The 25878-nt window shown below is 45.3% G+C and overlaps 1 protein-coding gene across 1 annotated transcript; it reads left to right on the top strand.

Moving 5' to 3' along the window:
• On the top strand, positions 1-25808 carry ITPA (inosine triphosphatase). Its single transcript, XM_056523252.1, has 9 exons — positions 1-149; positions 3560-3617; positions 5050-5114; positions 9290-9363; positions 13518-13549; positions 13692-13807; positions 15617-15693; positions 19750-19869; positions 25685-25808. Exons 1-8 carry the CDS (start codon positions 87-89, stop codon positions 19853-19855), a joined length of 591 nt encoding a protein of 196 aa, XP_056379227.1. The 5' UTR covers positions 1-86; the 3' UTR covers positions 19856-19869; positions 25685-25808.
• Positions 25809-25878: the final 70 nt, after the last annotated feature.

The following is a 25878-nucleotide window of genomic DNA, read 5'->3' as shown; positions in this document are numbered from 1 at the left end:
TAGAGGACTAGAGGTGGATTCTGATTGGTCGCGCTGTATTAGGGGGCGGGCCCGCAGCAGGAGTAGCACGTTGTGTATGAGCAGTGATGGCTGCGGCCACAGGCAGGAGCGTCGTGTTTGTCACCGGGAACGCGAAGAAGCTGGAGGAGGTGAGTGATCCCCGGGGAGAGAGAGAAAGAGCGCCACCTGATGGAGAGTGAGAGAGAGGGCGCCACCTGCAGGAGGAGAGAGAAAGAGCGCCACCTGAGGGAGAGTGAGAGAGAGGGCGCCACCTGCAGGAGGAGAGTGAGAAAGAGCGCCACCTGATGGAGAGTGAGAGAAAGAGCGCCACCTGATGGAGAGTGAGAGAGAGGGCGCCACCTGCAGGAGGAGAGTGAGAAAGAGCGCCACCTGCAGGAGGAGAGAGAAAGAGCGCCACCTGCAGGAGGAGAGAGAGAAAGAGCGCCACCTGCAGGAGGAGAGTGAGAAAGAGCGCCACCTGCAGGAGGAGAGTGAGAAAGAGCGCCACCTGCAGGAGGAGAGTGAGAAAGAGCGCCACCTGAGGGAGAGAGAGAGAAAGAGCGCCACCTGCTGGAGGAGAGTGAGAAAGAGCGCCACCTGCTGGAGGAGAGTGAGAAAGAGCGCCGCCTGCAGGAGGAGAGTGAGAAAGAGCGCCACCTGCAGGAGGAGAGTGAGAAAGAGCGCCACCTGAGGGAGAGAGAGAGAAAGAGCGCCACCTGATGGAGAGTGAGAGAGAGGGCGCCACCTGATGGAGAGTGAGAGAGAGGGCGCCACCTGCAGGAGGAGAGAGAGAAAGAGCGCCACCTGCAGGAGGAGAGAAAGAGCGCCACCTGATGGAGAGTGAGAGAAAGAGCGCCACCTGATGGAGAGTGAGAGAGAGGGCGCCACCTGCTGGAGGAGAGTGAGAAAGAGCGCCACCTGCAGGAGGAGAGTGAGAAAGAGCGCCACCTGCAGGAGGAGAGAGAGAAAGAGCGCCACCTGCAGGAGGAGAGTGAGAAAGAGCGCCACCTGCAGGAGGAGAGTGAGAAAGAGCGCCACCTGCAGGAGGAGAGTGAGAAAGAGCGCCACCTGCAGGAGGAGAGTGAGAAAGAGCGCCACCTGCAGGAGGAGAGTGAGAAAGAGCGCCACCTGCAGGAGGAGAGTGAGAAAGAGCGCCACCTGCAGGAGGAGAGTGAGAAAGAGCGCCACCTGCAGGAGGAGAGTGAGAAAGAGCGCCACCTGCAGGAGGAGAGTGAGAAAGAGCGCCACCTGCAGGAGGAGAGTGAGAAAGAGCGCCACCTGCAGGAGGAGAGTGAGAAAGAGCGCCACCTGCAGGAGGAGAGAGTGAGAAAGAGCGCCACCTGCAGGAGGAGAGAGTGAGAAAGAGCGCCACCTGCAGGAGGAGAGAGTGAGAAAGAGCGCCACCTGCAGGAGGAGAGAGTGAGAAAGAGCGCCACCTGCAGGAGGAGAGAGTGAGAAAGAGCGCCACCTGCAGGAGGAGAGAGTGAGAAAGAGCGCCACCTGCAGGAGGAGAGAGTGAGAAAGAGCGCCACCTGCAGGAGGAGAGAGTGAGAAAGAGCGCCACCTGCAGGAGGAGAGAGTGAGAAAGAGCGCCACCTGCAGGAGGAGAGAGTGAGAAAGAGCGCCACCTGCAGGAGGAGAGAGTGAGAAAGAGCGCCACCTGCAGGAGGAGAGAGTGAGAAAGAGCGCCACCTGCAGGAGGAGAGAGTGAGAAAGAGCGCCACCTGCAGGAGGAGAGAGTGAGAAAGAGCGCCACCTGCAGGAGGAGAGAGTGAGAAAGAGCGCCACCTGCAGGAGGAGAGAGTGAGAAAGAGCGCCACCTGCAGGAGGAGAGAGTGAGAAAGAGCGCCACCTGCAGGAGGAGAGAGTGAGAAAGAGCGCCACCTGCAGGAGGAGAGAGTGAGAAAGAGCGCCACCTGCAGGAGGAGAGAGTGAGAAAGAGCGCCACCTGCAGGAGGAGAGAGTGAGAAAGAGCGCCACCTGCAGGAGGAGAGAGTGAGAAAGAGCGCCACCTGCAGGAGGAGAGAGAGAGAAAGAGCGCCACCTGCTGGAGGAGAGAGAGCGCCACCTGAGGGAGGGAGAGAGAGAGAAAGAGCGCCACCTGCTGGAGGAGAGTGAGAGAGAGCGCCACCTGATGGAGGAGAGAGAAAGAGCGCCACCTGATGGAGGAGAGTGAGAGAGAGCGCCACCTGCTGGAGGAGAGAGAAAGAGCGCCACCTGCTGGAGGAGAGAGAAAGAGCGCCACCTGCTGGAGGAGAGAGAAAGAGCGCCACCTGCTGGAGGAGAGAGAAAGAGCGCCACCTGCTGGAGGAGAGAGAAAGAGCGCCACCTGATGGAGGAGAGTGAGAGAGAGCGCTACCTGATGGAGGAGAGTGAGAGAGAGAGAGGGCGCCACCTGCTGGAGGAGAGTGAGAGAGAGAGAGGGCGCCACCTGCTGGAGGAGAGTGAGAGAGAGAGGGCGCCGCCTGCTGGAGGAGAGTGAGAGAGAGAGGGCGCCGCCTGCTGGAGGAGAGTGAGAGAGAGAGGGCGCCGCCTGCTGGAGGAGAGTGAGAGAGAGAGGGCGCCGCCTGCTGGAGGAGAGTGAGAGAGAGAGGGCGCCGCCTGCTGGAGGAGAGTGAGAGAGAGAGGGCGCCGCCTGCTGGAGGAGAGTGAGAGAGACAGGGCGCCGCCTGCTGGAGGAGAGTGAGAGAGAGGGCGCCGCCTGCTGGAGGAGAGTGAGAGAGACAGGGCGCCGCCTGCTGGAGGAGAGTGAGAGAAAGAGGGCGCCGCCTGCTGGAGGAGAGTGAGAGAGAGAGGGCGCCGCCTGCTGGAGGAGAGTGAGAGAGACAGGGCGCCGCCTGCTGGAGGAGAGAGAGAGGGCGCCGCCTGCTGGAGGAGAGTGAGAGAGAGAGGGCGCCGCCTGCAGGAGGAGAGTGAGAGAGAGGGCGCCGCCTGCAGGAGGAGAGTGAGAGAGAGGGCGCCGCCTGCTGGAGGAGAGTGAGAGAGAGCGCCACCTGCTGGAGGAGAGTGAGAGAAAGAGGGCGCCGCCTGCAGGAGGAGAGGATGGTGCAGGGAGTAGTGTGAAGCAGACGTCCATCACTCAGCTCTTATTGGTCATATATGGGGTAATAGATGTCGGGCCGGGTTCACATTACCTTTTATGGAATACGGGACCGTATACGGCTGAGGGGAGCGAAAATCGGGCGCTTCTGTATCCGGCTGTATGGTTTTAGGCCCAGTGGGAAAACTGCATACTGGAGTCAGTGCTTCCCTCCTGTAGGCTCATTGATATACATTACATACGGGCCGGATGCGGCAGGGATACAGTTCGCCCGGTTTTCGCTCCCCTCAGCCGTATCCGATCCTGTATTGCATAAAACCTAATGTGAACCCGGTCTGACCTATTCTCCCTCAGACATGTTACAGATGGGTCCAGGCTGCAGGTTGTGTGGTCCTGTGTATGGGGGGGGTCACATGGGTGACAGACTCCCTCTAGTAACCTGTGCGGTCTGTTCTGTGACTGTCTCTTTCTGTCGCTGATGTCTCTTTCTGTCGCTGCTGTCTCTTTCTGTCTCTTCAGGTCATCCAGATACTTGGAGATAATTTTCCTTATAAACTCATCGCTCAGAAGATAGACTGTAAGTAAACGAACCCTCTGTCCGGTTATGGGGGAGCTCCGGGGGGAGCCCTTCTGCCTCCACATGGGTCGGACACCGCAGATCTGTTTCCTGCAGACATTGCAGCAGATGATTTGTGTGATTGTATAATTAACCCTGTGTTCTCCTCATTGATTCCCTGGCGCTCAGTGCTGCGGCTCCCGCTCTCTGTATTACAGCACGCAGCGATCACATGTATCCAGTGTGTAGGGATCTGTACATCAGTGTTTCCCAACCAGGGTGCCTCCAGCTGTTTCAAAACTACAACTCCCAGCATGCCCGGACAGCCTTCGGCTGTCCGGGTATGCTGGGAGTTGTAGTTTCGCAACAGCTGGAGGCACCCTGGTTGGGAAACACTACTGTATATAATACCCATGTAACCGAAAAAAACTTTCCTCAAGGGCTCAAAATTAGAAATATTGTGTAGATAAGGTAGGGGATTTATTATTCACTGAAAAAAGCCGCTTCCGGCGACAAAGCCGCTTCCGGCGAAACGCATCGGAGTTGTGGAGGTGGATTGGGGTGAGTCCTGTGCCAGTTTTATACTAGACCGTTTCTTCCCTACATATTATTCCTTGTTGCTAGTCACCACCTAAACTTGCTGCTATCTATCTGCTGCTATCTGCACTATTGCTGCCCACTGCCTGTTGGTTGTTATTGCTTACTATTAGCACTATACCGTGTTACCCAGGTATTATTATTTTCCCTTCTTTAGGCTGCATGTTCAAGTCCTTGTCCACTTTAGTTGCACGGTTAATTAATTAATTTTTAATTTTTAAATCTTTTCACTTGTTGCAACTCACTTGAGTGTCATGTTTTATTCATTTACCTTTTGTTTTGGTTATTAATCCATAATTTTATCACATATAATTGGTTGCCCTCACCGGCCATTGCGTGGTAATTCATTTCCACAAGTATTGCACATCTTTTTTGCACATTTTGCACTACGCCCTTCCCCCCCTCCTTCCCCTCACCTTGTGCATGCAACCCCTGCAGATATTAATTTATAATTTATTTATGATTTATAAACTATTAATTGCAGCTCACTACTAGCATTGTGACTTCGCAAAGAACTATTTTATCTCCTTATTTATTATATTGGCATACAGGCTCTCTCACCCCAGCATCCACCTTATACTTTCATATTTAATTTTTTTATATATTCTATATATATTTTTTTACTACCGTTTATGAATTGATTCTGTGATTTTAGATATACATATATGTATTTTTTAAACTATACATTTCAATAAAATTACTTTTATACATGATTATACTTGTCATAAATTATTTTTAACTGGGGTATATTCACTATTTATTGTGTGGTCTTCCACACCTGTAGGTTGTTGTATATAATACCCAGTAAGCCTCTGACCTCTATGTATTCTTTCATTATCTTCTCTTTCGTGCCCAGTGCCTGAATACCAAGGAGAACCCGACGAAATATCCATTCAGAAGTGTAAAGAAGCCGCAAGACAGGTATAAATAATACCGCTATATATATATATATATATATATATATATATATATATATATATATATATATATATATATATATATATATATATATATGAATTCGGGTAGAAAAACAGACATGGTGCACATCTACAATCTTGTATAATGATCTGATTGCTTCTCAGCATAATATCAAAAACTAACAGGTTGTTAGTATACATTTTTGATCAAAAAGTACAAGCCCACTCGCCACGTCAAGGCCACCTATTGAGAGTGGGTCCCTAACGTCCCTAGCATAAAATGGCGCAGCACCGAGCGGCGACCACCACCGCCGCGACACCAATGCCCACAGGGGGGAACGACCCACCGGCAGAGCGGCCCCAATGCCACTCAAACCAGTCTATGGGCCGCACCTCCCCGCAGACACGGCGCCACGGCAGTAACGGACACCGCACAGCACCACACCAGTGTGAACAAGGTGTAATGGCTCACTTACCATGCACTCCCAGCGGCCCATAGACTGGTTTGAGTGGCATTGGGGCCGCTCTGCCGGTGGGTCGTTCCCCCCTGTGGGCATTGGTGTCGCGGCGGTGGTGGTCGCCGCTCGGTGCTGCGCCATTTTATGCTAGGGACGTTAGGGACCCACTCTAAATAGGTGGCCTTGACGTGGTGAGTGGGCTTGTACTTTTTGATCAAAAATGTATAATAACAACCTGTTAGTTTTTGATATTATGCTGAGAAGCAATCATCATTATACAAGATTGTAGATGTGCACCATGTCTGTTTTTCTACCCGAATTCACACTGTGATTTCTATCCCCTCTTTTTTTTTTTTTTTTGTTTGAACATGTTGTCTGCACTCTTCCCCACCCCCTCAGCCCAACCCTATATAAGTAGTAGTTAGCTACACATGGGTCATTTCTTTCCTAGCAGCCTCCCAGTCTGACTGGGAGAGCATGGTAAGTGAGCCATTACACCTTGTTCACACTGGTGTGGTGCTGTGCGGTGTCCGTTGCTGCCGTGGCGCCGTGTCTGCGGGGGGGTGCGGCCCATAGACTGGTTTGAGTGGCATTGGGGCCGCTCTGCCGGTGGGTCGTTCCCCCCTGTGGGCATTGGTGTCGCGGCGGTGGTGGTCGCCGCTCGGTGCTGCGCCATTTTATGCTAGGGACGTTAGGGACCCACTCTAAATAGGTGGCCTTGACGTGGCGAGTGGGCTTGTACTTTTTGATCAAAAATGTATACTAACAACCTGTTAGTTTTTGATATTATGCTGAGAAGCAATCAGATCATTATACAAGATTGTAGATGTGCACCATGTCTGTATTTCTACCCGAATTCACATATATATATATATATATCTCTATCACTATGGACACAGCAGCTGTTATAGAACAGGATCCAGGAGATGTTTTGAGAGCGTGCAGATATATGGTCATCTATATATATATATATATATATATATATATATATATATATATATATACTGGAGAGCGGGCAGATATATGGTCGTGTGTGTGTGTATATATATATATATATATATATATATATACTGGAGAGCGGGCAGATATATGATCATATACATATATATATATATATATATATATATATATATATATATATATATATATATACTGGAGAGCGGGCAGATACATGGTCATATATATATATATACTAGAGAGCGGGCAGATTTATGGTCATATATAACACCTTCTTGCTCTCATTGAGCAGTTTTTTGGGGGTAGCCACGTTGTTGGAAGTCATGAATAAATTTGTCTAGGGCTGGTTCAACCTTCTCCTCCGCCTCAATGATACGTCTCACCCGGAGCATCTGGCTTCCGGGTAGAGACTGTATCATCGGACGGGGGTGAAAGCTGGAGAAATGTAGCGCCAAATTACAGTCCGTAGGCTTTGTGTACAGATCTGTAATAAGGTGCTTGTCGAAGATCGAGACCAAAGTATCCAGAAAATCGACTGAGGTATGAGATGCATTCAGGGTAAATTTAATTTGCTGATTGACCGTGTTGAGATATTGGTGGAACTCGTGCAAGTCCTCCATAGACCCCGTCCAAATTAGGAATACATCATCGATGTATCGCCACCACCCCAGGAGGAACCTGGAGTGGTGGGATACATAGATGTTCGTTTCCTCCAGCACCGCCATGTACACATTGGCATATGTGGGTGCCACATTGGTGCCCATGGCGGTGTCGGAGGTCTGCAGAAAGAATGTGTCGTTAAATAGGAAATAATTATTTTTCAGAATGAGTTCCAGAAGTGTAATGATTAACTCTGTTTTTCTTGTTGAAAAGTCACCTGCTATGGTCGACCTGACAGCCTGTACACCCCCATCATGTGGGATGGAGGTGTACAGGCTGACCACGTCGAGCGTAGCTAAAATGGTACCTGCGGGGATCTCTATGTTGGAGATCTTTTGAATAAAATCTGCAGTGTCCCTCAAGTAAGATTTTGTCCTCATAGCATAAGGGCGGAGAATCTGGTCCACAAAGATTGACAAGCCACTGGTGACAGACCCCCGGCCCGAGACGATTGGGCGGCCAGGGGGGTCAACCAGTGACTTGTGAATCTTTGGGAGCAGATACAATACAGGTGTAGTGGGAAAAGACAACCAGAAATTTGTATAGCATTTGATCTATAGGACCTGTCTCTAAGGCATCATCAAGAACACTCTGTATGTTCCGAGCAGTCTCGCGTATTGGATCTGAGTGTAGCTTTTGATAGGTGTGTGTGTCGTTAAACTGTCTTTCAACTTCTTTTATATATTTTCCCCGATCCATGATCACAATGGACCAGCATGAGTGTGAACGGGCCACTATGCTTTATCAATAAAATCAAGTGCACTAAGTTTCCCTTGCTGCCACAGACCTAAAACAAAGAATTTACTTTATTTATCTATTTTACTTTACCATGTTTTTACTTCATCTCCTTGTTGCCCACACTTAACATGGAGGACGTAGCCTGCTGCACTCAGGTGCGCACGCCCGTCCCGACCACGTGACTTGGGAAACCAGTCACGTGATCGGAGATCCACGCAGCGTGATTGGCCAGAATGCTTTGCCATTGCCATCTACACATACTCATTGCACAGCCGCAGTAGAGTATCACCCACGCTGCGGACGCCATTACACTAGAAAGGAGGTGAGCCAGCCCACCTTCCGTATACACCTGTATGTATATATGTATATAATCTTTAATACTGTGTATAATCTTATTAATTAGCTCATTAAGCTTACTAGCGCCAATTCTCATGATTTGTATACTTTGTATATTGATTTTAACATCACTTTGGGCACTTTAGGATAGTCTATGACTTCCCCTACAAGAGAGAATGCACATGCACTTTGAATATGTTGAATTATTATGTCATTTGCACAATACTGTTTGATTTATTGATTTGTCACTGTATGTAATCACCTTCTGCTAAATACTTTGTAAGTTCACTATTGATTTGCTTGAGAATGGTGCTGTGAGAGCCCCGAAATGTCGCACTCTCTGTACATGGAATAAATCACATTCATTTGCTTTGAAACTCCTGTGTGCTGCGGTCAACTCCAGTGTGTGTGTATATATGTGTGTATATGTATGTATGTATGTATATATAGAGGGAGAGAGATTAGATATATGATCATATATCTGCCCGCTCTCCAGTAAAATATATATATCATTTTACTGGAGAGCGGGCAGATATATTAGTGACCCTCTTGACTCCCCTCATGTGTCACGATCATTAGTGCCCCCTCATCTTCCCTCATGTGTCACGATCATTAGTGCCCCCCCATCTTCCCTCATGTGTCACGATCATTAGTGCCCCCTCATCTTCCCTCATGTGTCACGATCATTAGTGCACCCCCTCGTATACCCTCGTGTCACGATCATTAGTGCCCCCCCATCTTCCCTCATGTGTCACGATCATTAGTGTCCCCTCATCTTCCCTCATGTGTCACAATCATTAGTGCCCCCTCATCTTCCCTCCTTCCCATTAGTGTCCCCTCATCTTCCCTCATGTGTCACAATCATTAGTGTCCCCTCATCTTCCCTCATGTGTCATGATTATTAGTGTCCCCTCATCTTCCCTCCTTCCCATTAGTGCCCCCCTCTTCTTTCTAGAAGAACATTAATCTGTGAGACGTTCCTGATGCCCGTGAGGCTTTTATATCATTGTATGGCGTTCTCTGTCCTCAGATTCGGGGTCCGGTCATAGTAGAAGACACTTGTCTGTGCTTCAATGCTCTGGGTGGTCTCCCCGGCCCTTACATGTAAGTAAATGAAACTAAAAAAAAATGGCTTCTCTGCTTTATGTGGTCCCTGGTGTGAACACTGTCCTGTAAGGTCAGTGTTTCCCAACCAGAGTGCCTCCAGCTCTTGCAAAACTACTACTCCCAGCATGCTGGGAGTTGTAGTTTTGCAACAGGAGCTTAAGTAGCCATGATGTAGTCACTTGCTGACTACATTCAAGCCACTAAAATCAGTAAAGTTCAAACGTCTCTGTGCATGGATACATTCTCCACCCTATGGAGGACAAAGTTGGTCAGTTGCCCATAGCAACCAATCAGCAGATTCTTTTCATTTTTAAAGGGGCCTTTTAAAAAAAAAAAGAGAGAGCAGCAATCTGGTTGCTATGGGCAACATTTCAACTCTTCTTCTGCACAGGTTTTGATAAATCTACCCCATATGGGTCCATAGCGTTGGCATTAAAGGGGTACTCCGGTGGAAAACTTATTTTTTAATCAACTGGTGCCAGAAAGTTAAACAGATTTGTAAATTACTTCTATTGAAAAAAATATATAAATCCTTCCAGTACTTATTAGCGGCTGTATACTACAGAGGAAATGCTTTTTCTTTTTTGATTTCTCTGGTCACAACCACAGTGCTCTCTGCCGACCTCTGCTGTCCATTTTATGAACTGTCCAGAGCAGGAGAAAATCCCCATAGCAAACATATGCTGCTCTGGACAGTTCCTAAAATGGACAGCAGAGGTCAGCAGAGAGCACTGTGGTCGTGACAGAAGAGAGAGCCAAAAAGAAAAGCATTTCCCCTGTATACAGCCGCTAATAAGTACTGGAAGGATTAAGATTTTTTTTTAATTGAAGTAATTTACAAATCTGTTTAACATTCTGGCACCAGTTGATTTAAAAAAATTAAAAACGGGAGTACCCCTTTAAGTGTAAAGATCTGAGCTACTGTGACGAGGGCCAAATCACCACAGACTGGTTAGAGCGCCCCCTGTCCACTGCCAAGTGTCTACAATGAACATCAGAACTGGAGCAGTGGAAGAAGGCGCCTGGTCTGATGGATGACGTTCTCCATCATGTGGTACCGGGATGCATTATGGGAATATAGTTCTGGCCAATGTTCTGCGGGAGACCTTGGGGGAGATTTATCAAAATCTTTCCTGAGGAAACATTGCCCATAGCAACCAATCAGATCACTACTTTCATTTTTGAAAAGGCCTCTGGAAAATGAAAGCAGCGATCTGATTGGTTGCTATGGGCAACTCAGCAACTTTTCCTCTGGACAGGTTTTGATAACTCTCCCCCTTGTGTCCTGTCATCATGTGGAGGTCACTGTCACACGTACCACCTACCTAACCATTGTACAGACCGAGTCCTCCCCTTCATGGCAGTGGGACCCCCTAATGGTAGTGGCCTTTATCAGCAGGATACTGCCCCCCCCCGGCCTCACTGCAGACATTGTTCAGGAATGAGGAACATGACAAAGAAATCAAGATGGTGACTCGGCCTCCAGATTCCCCGGATCTCATCCGATCGATCATCTGTGGATGTGCTGGAGAAACCAGTCCCCTCCATGGAGGCCGCGTCTGACATCTTAGGCTGGGTTCACATTACGTTTTAAGTAATACGGGACTGTATACGGCTGGGGGGGAGCGAAAACCGGGCACTTCCGTATCCCAGCTGTATCCAGCCTGTATGTAGGTAGACCATGGTTTAAGGTCCGGAGGGAAAACCGCATACGGGGCAAAAATGAGCCGACCGGAGTCAGTATTTCACTCCGGCTCATTGACGTGCATCACATACGGGCCGGATACGGCTGGGAAACGGGAGTGCGTGGTTTTCGCTCCCCCCCAGCCGTATACGGTCCCATATTGCTTAAAACATAATGTAAACCCAGCCGTACAGGATCTGATGCCACAGGAGACTACACAGGGGTAAGGGGTAGCCCTCAATTCATTCTGCTGATCTGCTGCCTGAGAATTGTTCTATTTTCTGCTGTAGAGAAGTCTCATGTAGGGAAATGTATCCCCTATCCAGAGGATTGCAGACAAGTGTCTGATCGCTGGGGGTCCGACTGCTCGAGCACCAGCTCGTGTATCACCGTCTCTCCCATAGAAATGAATGGAGGGCGTGTGCCGACCCCTGCTCTGTGCACGAGGAGACCCCGAGTGCTGTACAGTAGATTGCCGGGAGTTCCAGCGGACTGAACCCCCCCCCCCCCCCCCCACACACACACACACACACACACACACACACACACACACACACACACACACACATACACACACATACACACATACACACACACACATATACACACACACGATCAGACACTTATTCCCTATTCTTTGGATGCGGGATACATTTTCCTACATGGGACTACACGGGGTACTGATCCCCTATCCACTGCATAAGGAAGAAGTGTCTGATTGTGGGGAGTCGAACCACTTAGACCCCCGTGATCTCATGTACGGGGCCCCGGCTACTTACATGTCCCTGGCACGCTCTGGCCCCACCTTCATGGATGAGTGTAAGTGATGGCCCATTCAGCCAATCACTGGCTGAGGCAGGACATCAAGGTGGCTGGTGATTGGCTGAGCGAGCTTTACTTGCGCCCGACCAGGAAGTTGGAAGCTGGAGCGCGCCAAAGACCGATAAGTCTACGTGGCCCTGTACAGGAGATCTCAGGGGGTCCCAGTGGTCGGGCCCTGCATGATCAGACACTTATGCCCTATTCTGTCCATAAGTGTCTGACAAGGTCAGCAGGTGGAGGGATCCATGCACAGAATTGCAGTAAGTCCCATAGACTAGACTTCCATTCCAAGTGTATTGCAATGCAAGTCTATGGGACTTCCATATTCCGCTTACTGCAGCCATAGTCAACTTATCTGCAGGATTGGTAATAAGGGTCTGACCGCTGGGGGTCCGACCGCTGGGACCCCCTGTGGTCCCGTGTATGGGGACCCGGCACTGCCACTGCATCTCCGCCTCTCCCATAGAGATACATGGGGGGGGGGGGGCGTCACGCTGCGGCCAACACGTTTCCTGCACAGGGAGAGCCGCGGCAGAGCTAGGGCTCCGTACAGGAGATCACGGGGTCCCAGTGGTCGGACCTCCAGCGATCAGACACTTATCCTGCGGAGTGGGGATCAGTTGTATAAGGCTGCAGATCTCCTTTCATGGTGGAGTTGTTGGGATTTTGCTTGTGGATCCAGCCACCTGGTGATCTTCCCTTTAGATGGGGGATTTATCATTGGTTTTTGTGGGTTGATTTGTCACCGTTCATATTAAGAGACTTTTCATTGTGACTTTTGCTTTTAAATGCTTTTTCTTTAATTATGTATCTCTGCCATAGTCTGGATAACTTTTTGCAGCGATCATGTATTTGAGTTTCCGTATACGATTTCAAGTTAAAAACCGTACGGGACCTTATAGAAAACCGTATGCATTGACTTAACATTGTAAACCGTATGTCAAACGCGTCATCCGGTTTAGTCCGTTTTGCGTCTTATACGGTTTTGTCCAGTTTATCACCCGTACCCAAAACAGTCGACTCCCACGCTTTTTGGTCTGGGTGAAAAACCGTATTAAACCATATACGATTTATTTTTATTTATTTTTTTTAACATGGGAGTCAATGGGTGCGGTAGAGAACCATATGTGCGTACGGTTCCAACCGGTTTGCACCATACTTTTTTTTTTTTTTTTTTACTTTGCACAGTTTTTTTTCAACAAGTGAAAAGTTAAAAACGTATGCAACGGGACATCATTTTTAAAACCATATGCGGTTTTTAACTGTATACGGGTTGAAATTAGTACATATGATTTGATACAGTTTAGTCCGGTTTTGAGGAATCCGTTTTTCATACGGTAACTGTATTGCAAAAACGTGGTGTGAATGCCGCCTTACAGAGCTGCCTTTTTGACAGCATTTTTGGGAAGTTGCACATTTTAGCGCAGTGGGTTAAAAAAAAATTAAAAAATTAAAAAAAGAGGAACCATACAAAGTAGTATACTGAAGTAAAAAAAAATGTACTAGCCCCATATTTATCACATGCCATTTCACCATTTTAATACATTTGGCGCATGTACGGTGTTTTTTTTTTTATCCTTTGCATCCGCTTCTCTTCAGGTTTTGATGACAGATGTAGAATAATATTTTTTCTTGTGTGTTGCAGAAAATGGTTCCTTGACAAACTAAAACCTGAAGGTAAGAATATACAGACCCCCCTCCCCCTCCATTGTACGGAGCAGCAGGTTCTGTCCACGTAAATTCCTGTAGAATTTATCCTATAGATATCTGTGCATTCACCACATAAGTCGATGGATCTCCTGCTCCTTTCTATCTCCAGGGTTGCACCGCATGTTGGCCGGATTTGAGGATAAATCAGCTTATGCCCTGTGCACGTTTGCATACAGCAGGGGAGAGCCGGAGGAGCCTGTTCTGCTGTTCAGAGGAAAAACCCCGGTATGTATGACACATGGGACCCCCTCCCCATAAGGGCTCATTCACACCACGGGAATCCTTGTCTGGATAATCTCCAAAAATTCCATCTGTAGCAGTCACTAGGACCTCACGGAAATGTCTCCATTGACTGCAATGCATTTCTGAGAGGATTTTACTTAAAGGGGTACTCCACTGCTCTGCGTTTGGAACAAACAAACGCCGGCAGCTCGTGATGTCATAGCCCCGCCCCCTCATGACATCACACCCCGCCCCCTCAATGCAAGTCTATGGGAGGGGGAGTTCTAAATGAATGCCGGGTGCTGCACAGAGATTGCGGGGTCCCACGATCAGACATCTTATCCTTATTGCTTCAGACATCTTTAACCCCTTGCCGCAGAACGCGGGGTTTATACGGCACTGCTGCACCGGAGGGTTATGAAGCAAGCTCAGGAGCTGCTATCAGCAGCCAGGACCCGTGGCTAATGCTGGACATCGCCATTCCGGCAGATGTCCGGCGTTAACACTTTAGACGCGGCGGTCAGAGTTGATCGCCGCATCTAAAAGTGAAAGTAAAATCATCCCGGCAGCTCAGTTGGGCTGATCGGGACATCGCTGATGTCCCGATCAGCTAGGACGCAGCAGGAGGATGCCTTACCTGCCTCCTGCGCGTCCAAACAGTGATTGATTGCTGCAAGCCTGAAATCTAGGCTTGAGCAATCAACCGCCGATAACACTGATCAATGCAAAGCTATGGCTTTGCAGTGATCTGTGTAAAAGATCAGTGTGTGTGCAGTGTTATAGGTCCCTATGGGACCTATAACACTGCAAAAAAAGTGGGAAAAAAAAGTTAATAAAGATCATTTAACCCTTTCCCTAATAAAAGTTTGAATCACCCCCCTTTTCCCATTAAAAAACAAAAACTGTGTAAATAAACATATATGGTATCACCGCGTACGTAAATGATCAAACTATAAAAATATATCATTAATTAAACCGCACAGTCAATGGTGTACGCGCAGAAAAATTCCAAAGTCCAAAATAGCCTATTTTTGGTCACTTTTTATAACATAAAAAAAAAAAAATGAATAAAAAGCGATCAAAAAATCTGATCAAAACAAAAATTGGACCAATAAAAAAATCAGATCACGGCGCAAAAAATGAGCCCTCATACCGCCCTGTACGTGGAAAAATAAAAAAGTTATAGGGGTCAGAAGATGACAATTTTAAACGTATACATTTTCCTGCATGTAGTTATGATTTTTTTCCAAAGTAATAAAAATCAAACCTATATAAGTAGGAGATCATTTTAACCGTATGGACCTACAGAATAAAGAGAAGGTGTCATTTTTACCGAAAAATTTACTGTGTAGAAACGGAAGCCCCCAAAAGTTACAAAATGGTGTTTCTTCTTCCATTTTGTCGCACAATTATTTTTTTTTTTCTGTTTCGCCGTAGATTTTTGGGTAAAATGACTGACGTCATTACAAAGTAGAATTGGTGGCGCAAACAATAAGCATCATATGGATTTTTCGGTGCAAAATTGAAAGGGTTATGATTTTTAAAAAGGTAAGGAGGGAAAAACTAATGTGCAAAAACGGAAAAGGGGTTAAAGAATGAACATGTTAATTTTTTTCGGCAGGGTCTGGGGTCCGGAATTTCCGTGGCGGAAGGTCCACCGTGGAAATTCCGTAGTGTGAATGGTGCAGCAAGATCCTATGAAAAGCAATGGGAGGCTGCTGCACTCTATTTTATATTCCAGAATTGCGCTTGGGATAATACATAGTGTGAATGGGACCTAATGATGGCTGCACTTTCTTACACTTTCCTCAGGGTCAGATAGTCTCCCCGCGAGGACCCCGGGACTTCGGGTGGGATCCCTGTTTCCAGCCCGATGGCTTTGATCAGACGTAAGTAAATTATGATCACTGTTGGCTTGGGGGGGGGGACTTTATAGGTGCGTCCCCTCTTAGGGATAGATGACGGACCACCAACTGCTGGGACCATACTGGTCACGAGGAAACAGGAACCCATGTCCCCCTGATTGCACCTTTCAACCCAGTGGGTCTGGCTGGTCAGATCCACCACCACAGATCAAATGCACGATTTTCATTGATATCAATTAGAGATGAGCGAACTTACAGTAAATTCGATTCGTCACGAACTTCTCAGCTCAGCGGTTGCTGACTTTTCCTGCATAAATGAGTTCAGCTTTCCGGTGCTCCCGTGGGCTGGAAAAGGTGGATACAGTCCTAGGAGACTCTTTCCTAGGACTGTATCCACCTTTTCCAGCCCACCGGAGCACCTGAAAACTGAACTAATTTATGCAGAAAAAGTCATCAACTGCCGAGCCGAGAAGTTCGTGACAAATCGAATTTACTGTAAGTTCGCTCATCTCTAATATCAATGGAACAGTCACCAAAATGTTATTAACAAATCTGACGTATATTCACTTATCCCTCTGTGGCAAAACTACAACTCCCAGCATGCCCGGACAGCCAAAGGCTGTCCGGGCATGCTGGGAGTTGTTGTTTTGCAACAGCTGGAGGCACCCTGGTTGGGAAACACTGCTCTATACTTTCCCTATCCCTGAATGTAGCAGATGTGCTGCTACATGAAGTAGCTTATCTAGTTGTGGTGCAGTATGTGTCCAGGCCACAAGGTGTCGCTCTTTTATTAATAATCCTTTTATAAGAAAACACAGTTTATATAGTGGCTCTTAAGCTGGGTTCACATATTTGGTTATATCATTGCCAGCGCAGAGTATCAATATTTTTGTGCAATGTGGGACTTACACAAACAATTGGCGTGATTCTGCCTTATAATAATAATAATGAATAAATTAAATTAAAATAAATACATTTTTAGTTTATATTTTATAAATAAAATATTATTATTATTATTATTATTATTATTATTATTATAACAATAAAAATTATTATTATTATATTTTATTTATAAAATAAAATCTAAAATAAAAATTAATTTATTTATTCTACTTACACAATTTTCGTGATTCTGCCACTCTGCTGGCAGAGATCCCCTTATAAATAATAATAATAATGGTATCTCTGCCAGCGAAGAGTGGCAGAATCGCCCAAATTATTTGTGCAAGTAGAATGAATGAATAAATAAAAATAATAATAATAAGTTATTTTAATTTATTCTACTTGCACAAACAATTTGCGTAATTCTGCCACTCTTTGCTGGCAGAGGCACCCTTATAATAATAATAATATTATTATTATTTATTATTATTATTTTTATTAATTAATTTCATACTTGCGCAAACAATTTGCGTGAGTTTTCCACTCTGTGGTGGCAGTTATCCTTATAATATTATTGCTTTTATTAATTTTTTTTTTTTTTTAAGTGTAGCATTATAAGCAGCATTTTTTAATTTATCTTATTTTTTTATTAAAGAAAATTGTTTTTATATATATATATATATATATATATATTATTTCTCTATAAAACGTGCTGCTGCCAGATGTTTGCTGGAAGCAAAATGGAAATGTACTGCAAACAATGTAGTTTTTCTTTTTTTCTTTAAATTTTTTCCCTCCCCCAATTCGCATACTATAGGTATCAAGACATTTTCCCCCCCATGGACTTCTCTACAAGGGTTTAAAGGGTTACTCCACTGGAAAACATTTTCTTTTAAATGAACTGGTGCCAGAAAATTAAACAGATTTGTAAATTACTTCTATTTTAAAAAAATCCAGTACTTATCAGCTGCTGTATGTTCCAGAGGAAGTTCTTTTCCTTTTTTGAATTTCCTTTCTGTCTGCTCTCTGCTGACACCTCTGTTCATTTGAGGAACTGTCCAGAGCAGCATATGTTTGCTATGGGGAATTGTTCCTGCTCCGGACAGTCACTAATATGGACAGAGGTGTCAGCAGAGAGCACTGTGGTCAGACAGAAAGGCGCTGTCACGGCATAGGCGCTGGCGAAGTGTGGTGCTTGGAGTGTGGCCTCCGAGCGCCAGACTTCGCCAGCGCCAATGCCGTGACCCGGCATCCCGCCATCGGACCTCCAGATCCGACAGTCTCCGCTTTGCGGTGAGTGCTCCTACGTGTTCTTTGGTTGTTTCATGTCTGATGCTTTACACTTGTGTACGTGCACCCCGCAGGAGACTTTGATGACAGGTCACAGAGGACACTACCGCACGCAGTATAAGGTGATAATAGCCCCTCGCTTCTGCCTTGCTTTGTGATAATTTACAAATCTGTTTAACTTTCTGGCACCAGTTGATTTAAAAGAAAATGTTTTCCCCCTGAAATATTGGCTGAATAGTAAAATGCTGTAAAAACTTTTTAACAAGCTAATAAAAAGCCACAAAGAATGTGTGAAGGAAGTTGAGATCTGGCCGTACAAATTAAAGGAGATATGTCATGCATAGAAACGTATCCCCTATCCGATGGGACCCCCGCAATCTCCTACATGGACCCTCTGCTCTGCACGGGAATGGAGCATCACGACCCTTACACAAACCGTCGGACAACGTGACCCCTCCAGCGGTCATGTTCTGAAATTAAGTGTGGGAACGCGCCCAAGATTTACACTCAAAGGCTGGTCCTGAATGACTCTTGCTAATGGGAACGGGGTTCCTGCTGTGGAAAACGTGCAGGAACTCAGTTCCCATGCGTTCCTGCAGGACTTGAGCCCTGGCCTCCTCCATATATCTCTGAGAGCCGTTAGGCTACCTCTGGCTCTCCCATAGAGGTATATGGAGTCGGCCACTGCTTCGTGCGGGGGTCGTGATGCTTTTAGGAACTGTCCAGAGCAGCATATGTTTTCTATGGGGATTTTCTCCTGCTCTGGACAGTTCCAAAAATGGACAGCAGAGGTCAGCAGAGAGCACTGTGGTCATGACATCAGAGAAATCTAAAAAGAAAAGCATTTCCCCTGTAGTATACATCCCCTAAAAAGTACTGGAAGGATTAAGATTTTTTAATAGAAGTAATTTACAAATCTGTTTAACTTTCTGGCACCAGTTGATTTAAAAAAAATAAAATAATAATAATTCCACCGGAGTACCCCTTTAAAGAAAATGTATCACCGAGATTCCCTTTTTTTTTTTTAGAGCCGGATACTAAAACATGGGTTTTTAGGTTTATTCCTTTTTGTTGTTTTTTTTTTTTTTTTTTTTTTTTTTTTTAATAAGTAAACTTTCTATTTTCTTATTCATTATTTATTTATTTTTTGTTAATATAGCAGTAATTCGGTCAGTATTTGTATACCAAATCCAGGAGTGGGTCCAAAACACGGAATGGTTTTTTGGCTTACTATTACTGATGCAAAAAGTGCAAGTGTGGTTGAGACCAAAGCAACAACAACAAAGTCCAATGCCCGTGATGTTTCACCAGTATAATTTATAATAACTGTGTGGTTAACATATGGCAGTGGTCTTCAAACTGTGGCCCTCCAGATGTTGCAAAACTACAACCCGCCAGCATGCCCGGACAGCCAACGGCTGTCCGGGCATGCTGGGGGTTGTAGATTTGCAACATCTGGAGGTCCACAGTTTGGAGACCAGTGATATAAGGGGCCGCTTTTAAGACTCTCCTCTTATAGCCATATTGGACAGTGGCTACAGAAAGCCTCTCCTGCTCTGGAGACCTTGTTCATTGTGTAGATTTCACTGTGAACTGTGCAGTGCTCTATTAACCCTGTAGGTGGCGCTGCAGAGTCTTGTGATGGGTCTGTGCTTCAAATCAAACTACTGTAAACCCTGCTGGACCCAAAGACTTTCCTATGGTTTTGCACAGCATTTTGCTTGTATGTATGTATGTGTGTATGTATGTATGTGTGTGTGCGTGTGTGTGGATACATATATAATTATAATTATTATTTTTTTCAATATAATTTTATTTATATAGTAGTTTATACAAAGCATGTGCGATCTCTGACATAGAAGCTCCATATTTATCTGATGTCTTATGCACCACAATAAATCTCTTCAGGTATGCAGAGCTGCCGAAAGAGGTGAAGAATAGTATTTCCCATCGGTACAGAGCCCTGAAAGAATTGTCTGATTACTTTATCCAGAACGGCGCCCCCAAGAGCTGAGACCAGGACATAACGTGAGTCTCTTGTAAAGTTGTGAGAAAGTTAACATACCCAATCTCCAACATGGGGTTAAATGGGCACTCTCATTAAAACGAATTTTTGCTATTGCACTCCTTTATTGTAAATTAAAAATCTTTCTAATGTACTTTGTTTAAAAAGAAGTTTGTTTTATTTGTGTTTAAAAAAAAAAAGCTGCCACTAGGTGTCTCCCTACTTGTCCAGAGCACATTTCCCCCCAATCTATTGCACAGATTTTGAGCTTTTGCTGGCCTGGCAGAAGTCCAAAATCAGGAAATGCAGTCTGGAGTAAAGAGAGGGAGGTGTGTGCAGCTTTAGCCAATTATAGCTCATCTCACACTGAACTGCTCTGGACTGTGTGTAGCAGAGTGAGGGAGGAAGTTCTCCCCTGTTTGGCTTCAGATGATGATTATAAAATTTAACAAGATCATGACAGGTACTCCTTTTTTTTTTTTTTTTTTTTTTTTTTTCCTATGGCGGATATAACACCACTTAGACCTAGTGGCCAGAATGGAAAATGCAAAACTTCAGGATTATTTTAGAAATATAGATAAGAAAATGGAAAATAATAAAGAAACATCACCACAAATTCTTTACAAAAAACTTTAGCATAAAAATCTGACTTAAACAATAGGTCATTTTCTGATGAAAATGGTAATTTCCCCTTTAACGAAAGGTGAGGCAGGACACAGATGTAGTCAGTATTCTGAGGTTAAAGGGGTATTCCAGGCCAAAACTTTTTTTTTTTATATATCAACCTGCTCCGGAAAGTTAAACAGATTTGTAAATTACTTCTATTAAAAAATCTTAATCCTTCCAATAGTTATTAGCTTCTGAAGTTTTCTGTCTAACTGCTCAATGATGATGTCACGTCCCGGGAGCTGTGCATGATGGGAGAATATCCCCATAGGAACTGCACAGCTCCCGGGACGTGAGTCATCAGAGAGCAGTTAGACAGAAAACAACAACTCAACTTCAGAAGCTAATAACTATTGGAAGGATTAAGATTTTTTAATAGAAGTAATTTACAAATCTGTTTAACTTTCCAGAGCCAGTTGATATATAAAAAAAAGTTTTGGCCTGGAATACCCCTTTAACCCCTTAAGGACGCAGGACGTAAATGTACGTCCTGGTGAGGTGGTACTTAACGTACCAGGACGTACATTTACGTCCTAAGCATAACCGCGGGCATCGGAGCGATGCCCGTGTCATGCGCGGCTGATCCCGGCTGCTGATCGCAGCCAGGGACCCGCCGGCAATGGCCGACGCCCGCGATCTCGCGGGTGTCCGCCATTAACCCCTCAGGTGCCGGCATCAATACAGATCCCGGCATCTGCGGCAGTTCGCGATCTAAATGAACGATCGGATCGCCCGCAGCGCTGCTGCGGGGATCCGATCATTCATAACGCCGCACGGAGGTCCCCTCTCCTTCCTTCGTGCGGCTCCCGGCGTCTCCTGCTCTGGTCTGTGATCGAGCAGACCAGAGCAGGAGATGACCGATAATACTGATCTGTTCTATGTCCTATACATAGAACAGATCAGTATTAGCAATCATGGTATTGCTATGAATAGTCCCCTATGGGGACTATTCAAGTGTAAAAAAAAATGTAAAAGTAAAAGTAAAAAAAAGTGAAAAATCCCCTCCCCCAATAAAAGTAAAACGTCCGTTTTTTCCTATTTTACCCCCAAAAAGCGTAAAAAACATTTTTTATAGACATATTTGGTATCGCCGCGTGCGTAAATGTCTGAACTATTAAAATAAAATGTTAATGATCCCGTACGGTGAACGGCGTGAACGAAAAAAAAATGTAAAAAGTCCAAAATTCCTACTTTTTTAATACATTTTATTTAAAAAAAAATAATAAAAAATGTATTAAAAGTTTTTTATATGCAAATGTGGTATCAAAAAAAAGTACAGATCATGGCGCAAAAAATGAGCCCCCATACCGCCACTTATACGGAAAAATAAAAAAGTTAGAGGTCATCAAAATGAAGGGATTATAAATGTACTAATTTGGTTAAAAAGTTTGTGATTTTTTTTAAGCGCAACAATAATATAAAAGTATATAATAATGGGTATCATTTTAATCGTATTGACCCTCAGAATAAAGAACACACGTCATTTTTACCATAAATTGTACGGCGTGAAAACGAAACCTTCCAAAATTAGCAAAATTGCGTTTTTCGTTTTAATTTCCCCACAAAAATAGTGTTTTTTGGTTGCGCCATACATTTTATGATATAATGAGTGATGTCATTACAAAGGACAACTGGTCGCGCAAAAAACAAGCCCTCATACTAGTCTGTGGATGAAAATATAAGAGAGTTATGATTTTTAGAAGGCGAGGAGTAAAAAATGAAAACGTAAAAATTAAATTGTCTGAGTCCTTAAGGCCAAAATGGGCTGAGTCCTTAACCCCTTCAGGACCAAGCCCATTTTGGCCTTAAGGACCAGAGCGTTTTTTGCACATCTGACCACTGTCATTTTAAACATTAATAACTCTGGAATGCTTTTAGTTATCATTCTGATTCCGAGATTGTTTTTTCGTTACATATTCTACTTTAACATGGTGGTAAATTTTTGTGGTAACTTGCATCCTTTCCTTGTGAAAAATCCTAAAATTTGATGAAAAATTTGAAAATTTAGCATTTTTCTAACTTTGAAGCTCTCTGCTTGTAAGGAAAATGTATATTACAAATAAAAAAATTTTTTATTCACATATACAATATGTCTACTTTATGTTTGCATCATAAAATTGACAAGTTTTTACTTTTGGTAGACACCAGAGGGCTTCAAAGTTCAGCAGCAATTTTCCAATTTTTCACAAAATTTTCAAACTCACTATTTTTCAGGGACCAGTTCAGGTTTGAAGTGGATTTGAAGGGTCTTCATATTAGAAATACCCCACAAAAGACCCCATTATAAAAACTGCACCCCCCAAAGTATTCAAAATGACATTCAGTCATCATTTTAACCCTTTAGGTGTTTCACAGGAATAGAAGCAAAGTGAAGGAGAAAATTCACAATCTTCATTTTTTACACTCGCATGTTCTTGTAGACCCAATTTTTAAATTTTTACAAGGGGTAAAAGGAGAAAATGTATACTTATATTTGTAGCCTGATTTCTCTCGAGTAAGCACATACCTCATATGTCTATGTAAAGTGTTCGGCGGGCGCAGTAGAGGGCTCAGAAGGGAAAGAGCGATAAGGGGATTTTGGAGAGTACGTTTTTCTGAAATGGTTTTTGGGGGCATGTTGCATTTAGGAAGCCCTTATGGTGCCAGAACAGCAAAAAACCCTCACATGGCATACCATTTTGGAAACTAGACCCCTTGAGGTACGTAACAAGGAATAAAGTGAGCCTTAATACCCCACAGGTGTTTCACGACTTTTGCATATGTAAAAAAAAATTTTTTTTTTTCACTAAAATGTGTGTTTCCCCCCAAATTTCACATTTTTCCAAGGGTTAATAGCAGGAAATACCCCCCAATATTTGTAACCCCTTCTCTTCTGAGTATGGAGGTACCCCATAAGTTGACCTGAAGTGCACTATGGGCGAACTACAATGCTCAGAAGAGAAGGAGTCATATTTGGCTTTTTGAGAGCAAATTTTGCTCGGGGGGCATGTCGCATTTAGGAAGCCCCTATGGTGCCAGAACAGCAAAAAATACCCACATGGCATACCATTTTGGAAACTAGACCCCTTGAGGAATGTAACAAGGGGTACAGTGAGCATTTGCCCCCCACTGGTGTCTGACAGATCTTTGGAACAGTGGGCTGTACAAGTTTTCATTTTCATGGACCACTGTTCCAAAGATCCGTCAGACACCTGTGGGGGGTAAATTCTCACTGCACCCCTCATTACATTCCGTGAGGGGTGTAGTTTCCGAAATGGGGTCACATGTGGGGTTTTGTTTTTTTTGCGTTTGTCAAAACCGCTGTAACGATCAGCCACCCCTGTGCAAATCACCTCAAATGTACATGGTGCACTCTCCCTTCTGGGCCTTGTTGTGCGCCCCCAGAGCACTTTGCGCTCACATATGGGGTATCTCTGTAGTCGGGAGAAATTGCGTTACAAATTTTGGGGGGCTTTTTTCCCTTTTACCTCTTGTGAAAATGTAAAGTATAGGGCAACATCAGCATGTTAGTGTAAAAAATAAAAAAAATTTTACACTAACATTCTGGTGTAGACCCCAACATTTCCTTTTCATGAAGGGTTAAAGAAGAAAAAGCCCCCCAAACCTTGTAACGCAATTTCTCCCGAGTACAGCGATACCCCATATGTCGCCCTAAACTGTTGCCCTGAAATACGACAGGGCTCCAAAGTGAGAGCGCCATGTGCATTTGAGGCCTAAATTAGGGATTTGCATAGGGGTGGACATAGGGGAATTCTACGCCAGTGATTCCCAAACAGGGTGCCTCCAGCTGTTGCAAAACTCCCAGCATGCCTGGACAGTCAACGGCTGTCCGACAATACTGGGAGTTGTTGTTTTTCAACAGCTGGAGGCTCTGCTTTGGAAACAGTGGTGTACCGGACGTTCTTATTGGGGGAGGGGGGCTGTGTAAGGGTATGTGTATATGTAGTGTTTTTAACTTTTTATTTTATTTTGTGTTAGTGTAGTGTAGTGTTTTTAGGGTACAGTCACATGGGCGGGGGATTACAGCGAGTTTCCCAGCGCAAAATTTGCTGCATCTCAAGATGCGAGAAACCCACTGTAAAAGCCTCGCCCATGTGAATGTACCCTGTACATTCACGGGGGTGGCGGGGCGGGGGGGGGGGGCTTGCATCAGCTGTTGCAAAACCACAACTCCCAGCATGCATGGTCTGTTAGTGCATGCTGGGAGTCATAGTTTTGCAACAGCTGGAGGCACACAGGTTAGGAAACACTGAGTTAGAAACAATGTTTCCCAACCAGTGTGTCTCCAGCTGTTCCAAAACTACAACTCCCAGCATGCCCAGACAGCTGAAGGGCATGCTGGGAGTTGTAGTTCGGCAACATCTGAAGGGCCAGATGTTGCTTAACTAAAACTCCCAGCATGCCTGGACAGTCAGTGCATGCTGGGAGTTGTAGTTTTGCAACAGCTGGAAGAGCACAGATTGGAGACCATTATACAATGGTCTCCAAACTGGGGCCCTCCAGATGTTGCAAAACTACAACTCCCAGCATGCCCAGACAGCCAAAGGCTGTCTAGGCATGCTGGGAGTTGTAGTTTTCAGACTCCTAGAAGCAGCAGTGAAGATCTTCACTGCTGCCTCTGAGGACTACATACTTACCTGCTGGTCCCGTCGCTGCTCCTCCACGTGGCCGGTCCTGCCGCTGCTCCAGGTAAGTCCGCCGGTCCCCACGTGTTCCCCCCGTGTGCCGCAGGTCCCCGCGACCCCCTGCAGCCTTCGTCCCCCGTTCTGCCCGACTTCCAGGGGCGGGCAGTGCGGGGGATCTGAACTTTCACCCCAGATCACTGTGATTGGTCCACAGGGACCAATCACAGTGATCGCTGACCAGGACCATCAATTGATGGTCCTGGGGGTGAAGCAGAAGTTGTCCCCTGCTGGAAACAGCGGGACTTCTGCCAGTTAACCCGTGCGATGCTGCGCATCGCCGGGTTAACTGCATGTCATTTATAAACGCCGGGATGCGCGAACGCACTGCACAACCCGGCGTTTATATATGACATTCTGCGGGAAGGGGTTAAGGCTTATATCTGTTTTGAGAACATGTAATATAATTTTTTTTTATTATTCATTTTTATTTTTCTATTACTCTTATCAGGATACTGTTCTGTTACCTTTTTTATTTTTATCTTTCTAGAATCGATCTCTACGAAGCTCATGAAGACTGTAGTGGAATCTTCTGATGTCCATAACCCTGTTATTGTTGTTCTTTTGTCCTGATCGATAGAGCAAATTGTACAATAAAGTTTCTTTTTATAAAATGTGAATAGTTTGAGTCTAATTACAGAAAGTGTTCATTATGGTGCAGGCCAAGAATGTTCATCTCTGCCG

The sequence above is a fragment of the Hyla sarda genome, chromosome 6 (genome assembly GCF_029499605.1).
Source record: "Hyla sarda isolate aHylSar1 chromosome 6, aHylSar1.hap1, whole genome shotgun sequence".
Lineage (NCBI taxonomy): Eukaryota > Metazoa > Chordata > Amphibia > Anura > Hylidae > Hyla > Hyla sarda.
The sequence above is the reverse complement of the archived record's forward strand: the minus strand, read 5'-3'. Positions and strand labels throughout refer to the sequence as shown.